Source organism: Acanthisitta chloris, unplaced genomic scaffold (assembly GCF_000695815.1).
Source record: "Acanthisitta chloris isolate BGI_N310 unplaced genomic scaffold, ASM69581v1 Scaffold13790, whole genome shotgun sequence".
NCBI classification, from domain to species: Eukaryota; Metazoa; Chordata; class Aves; order Passeriformes; family Acanthisittidae; genus Acanthisitta; species Acanthisitta chloris.
The window spans coordinates 1-2,421 of NW_008651167.1; the positions used below are offsets into that span (position 1 = coordinate 1).

Sequence of the window (2,421 nt, forward strand, 5' to 3'; positions counted from 1 at the left end):
CTGCTGGCACCGCGCCACCTGCACACGGCACAGGTGGGCACAGGTGAGCTCCAGGTGTAACCCAGGGGGCACAGAGGGATCACATCAGGATCCAGGTGGGCACAGGAGAGCACAGGTGAGCTCCAGGTGTGACCCAGGGGGCATAGACGGGTCACATCAGGATCCAGGTGGGCACAGGAGAGCTCCAGGTGTGACCCAGGGGGGCATAGAGAGGTCGCATCAGGATCCAGGTGGGCACAGGAGAGTCCCATATGTGACCCAAGGGGTTTAGAGGAATCACATCAGGATCCAGGTGGGCACAGGTGAGTCCCAGGTGTCACCCAGGTGGGTTAGAGAAGGGATAGAGGAGTCAAACTGGGATCCAGATGAGTTCCAGGTGGGTTAGAGGAGTCACATCAGGATCCAGGTGGGCACAGGTGTGACCAAGGTGGGTTAGAGAAGGGTTAGAAGAGTCAAACTGGGATCCAGTTGTGCCCCAGGTGAGTCCCAGTTGAGCTCTGGGCAGATCAGGGGCAGCTCCATCCCCTCCACCTGTCCACCCAGGTATATCCTCACCCACGTGAACCTGGACTGGTAAGCTCCAATCCCCTCCCAGTGACCCCCAGTCCCTCCCCGTACCTGCAACTGGTACGCCAGGTCTGCCCGGGCGCGGTGGGCGCTCACGTCGCTGTCACAGGTGAGTTGTCTCACCTGGAAGTCTCGTTGGGCCTCGGCCGTGGCAGCTTCGCTCAGCAGCTCAGCAGACACCTGTTCCTGCCTGGACAGAGCCTCCTGCGGGCACAGCGAACTGGGAGTACTGGGAGGGGGTGGGGAGGGACAGGTGTGGCCCAGGGGACATGGGTGATGGGAGGGCCAAGGTGGGTGGTAGGGGTAACCCAGGTGTGGGCCAGGGGATGCCAGGTGTGCCCCAGGTGACCCAGGTGTGGCCCAGGGCATGCCAGGGGCAGTCCAGGTGTGGCGCAGGAGGTGCAGAGATGGCCCAGGTATGCCAGGTAACACAGGTACCAGAAGTGCCAAAATAGGTGCCAGAAGTGGCCCAGGTATGGCAGAAATGGCACAGGGGTGGCCCAGATGTGCCAGAGGTGCCCCAGGTGTGGCCCAGGGGATGCTAGGTGTGGCTCAGGGGGGGCTAGGTGTGACCCAGGTGCTGCCCAGGTGTGCCAAGTGACCCAGAAGGGTGATGGAAGAGCCAGGATAGGTGACAGAGATTTCCCAGATGTGCCCCAGGCACGCCAGAGATGTCTCAGGTGTGCCAGGTGTTGCCCAGGTGTGCCAGAGCTGGCTCAGGTGTGCCCCAGGTGTGCCAGGTGACCCAGGAGGATGACAGAAGGACCAGGTTGGGTGGCATAGATGGCGCAGGTGAGGCCCAGGTGGTGCCAGGTGTGCCCCAGGTGCCCAGGTGAGGTACTCACGCGTATCCCCGCGTCCCTCTTGGCCTCGGCCTCGCCCACGCGCGCGTCGCGCTGCACCTGAGCTGTGCGACCCTTCCCCAGAGACTGCAGGTACTCCTGGGGGAGGGCACACACCTGGATCACACCTGGGCACTCACCTGGGACCCCTCACTGACAGGTGTGACCTCAGGGACACCCAGAGGAGCACAGGACCAGTACACCTGGCACAGGTGTGGCACAGGTGTGGCCCAGGTCTATCCCACCCGGACCAGGTGTGTCCCAGGTCTATCCCACCTGGCCCAGGTGTGTCCCACCTCTCCCATGTGTATCTGAGGTAACACCTGCCCCAGATGTATCTCAGGTGTGCCCAGGGTGTGTCCCAGGTATGTCCCACCTGCCCCAGGTGTAACCCATGCATCTCCCACCTGCTCCAGATGTCTCCCAGGTATAAGCCAGATGTGCCCCACGTGCCAGAGGTGTGTATACGAGGTGTCCTAGGCATGTCCCAGGTGTGCTCCAGGTGCCCCAGGTGTATGTGAAGTGCACCCCAGGTGTGACCCACCTGCCACAGGTGTATCCCAGGTGTCTCTCTGGTGTCTCCCACCTGCCCCAGGTGTATCCCAGGTGTGCCCCACCTGCCCAGGTGTGCCCCACTGACCACAGGTGTGTTTCAGCTCAGTATTAGGTGTGTCCCACATGTTCCAGGTGTGTTCCAGGTGTATCAACAAATCTCCATCTTGTCCCAAGTGTATCCCAGGTGTGCCCCAGTGTGCCTGAGGTGCATCCCAGGTGTGCCCCAGGTAAGCCTCACCTGCTCATCCCGGATGTCCCTGAGGGTGTAGCTGACGACGCTGATCCCCATGTGCACCAGGTCGGACGAGGCCACCTGGAATACCTGTTCAGAGAACTTCTGACGGTCCTTGTACAGCTCCTGGGGGGGGGGAAACACACCTGAGAGGGGGTGGGAACACCTGGGGGACAGGGGACACACCTGGATGGGGTTAGGGACACACCTGGGGGGGACAGGGAC

The 2,421-nt window shown here is 62.0% G+C and overlaps 1 protein-coding gene across 1 annotated transcript; it reads right to left on the bottom strand.

Annotated features, from left to right (window-relative positions):
- Positions 1–618: 618 nt before the first annotated feature.
- On the bottom strand, positions 619–2,322 carry LOC103799695 (flotillin-1-like; the record flags this gene model as incomplete). Its single annotated transcript, XM_009072045.1, has 3 exons — positions 619–771; positions 1,413–1,508; positions 2,203–2,322. Coding segments are annotated over 3 exons (369 nt in total), but the record flags the coding sequence as incomplete, so codon positions are not given.
- Positions 2,323–2,421: the final 99 nt, after the last annotated feature.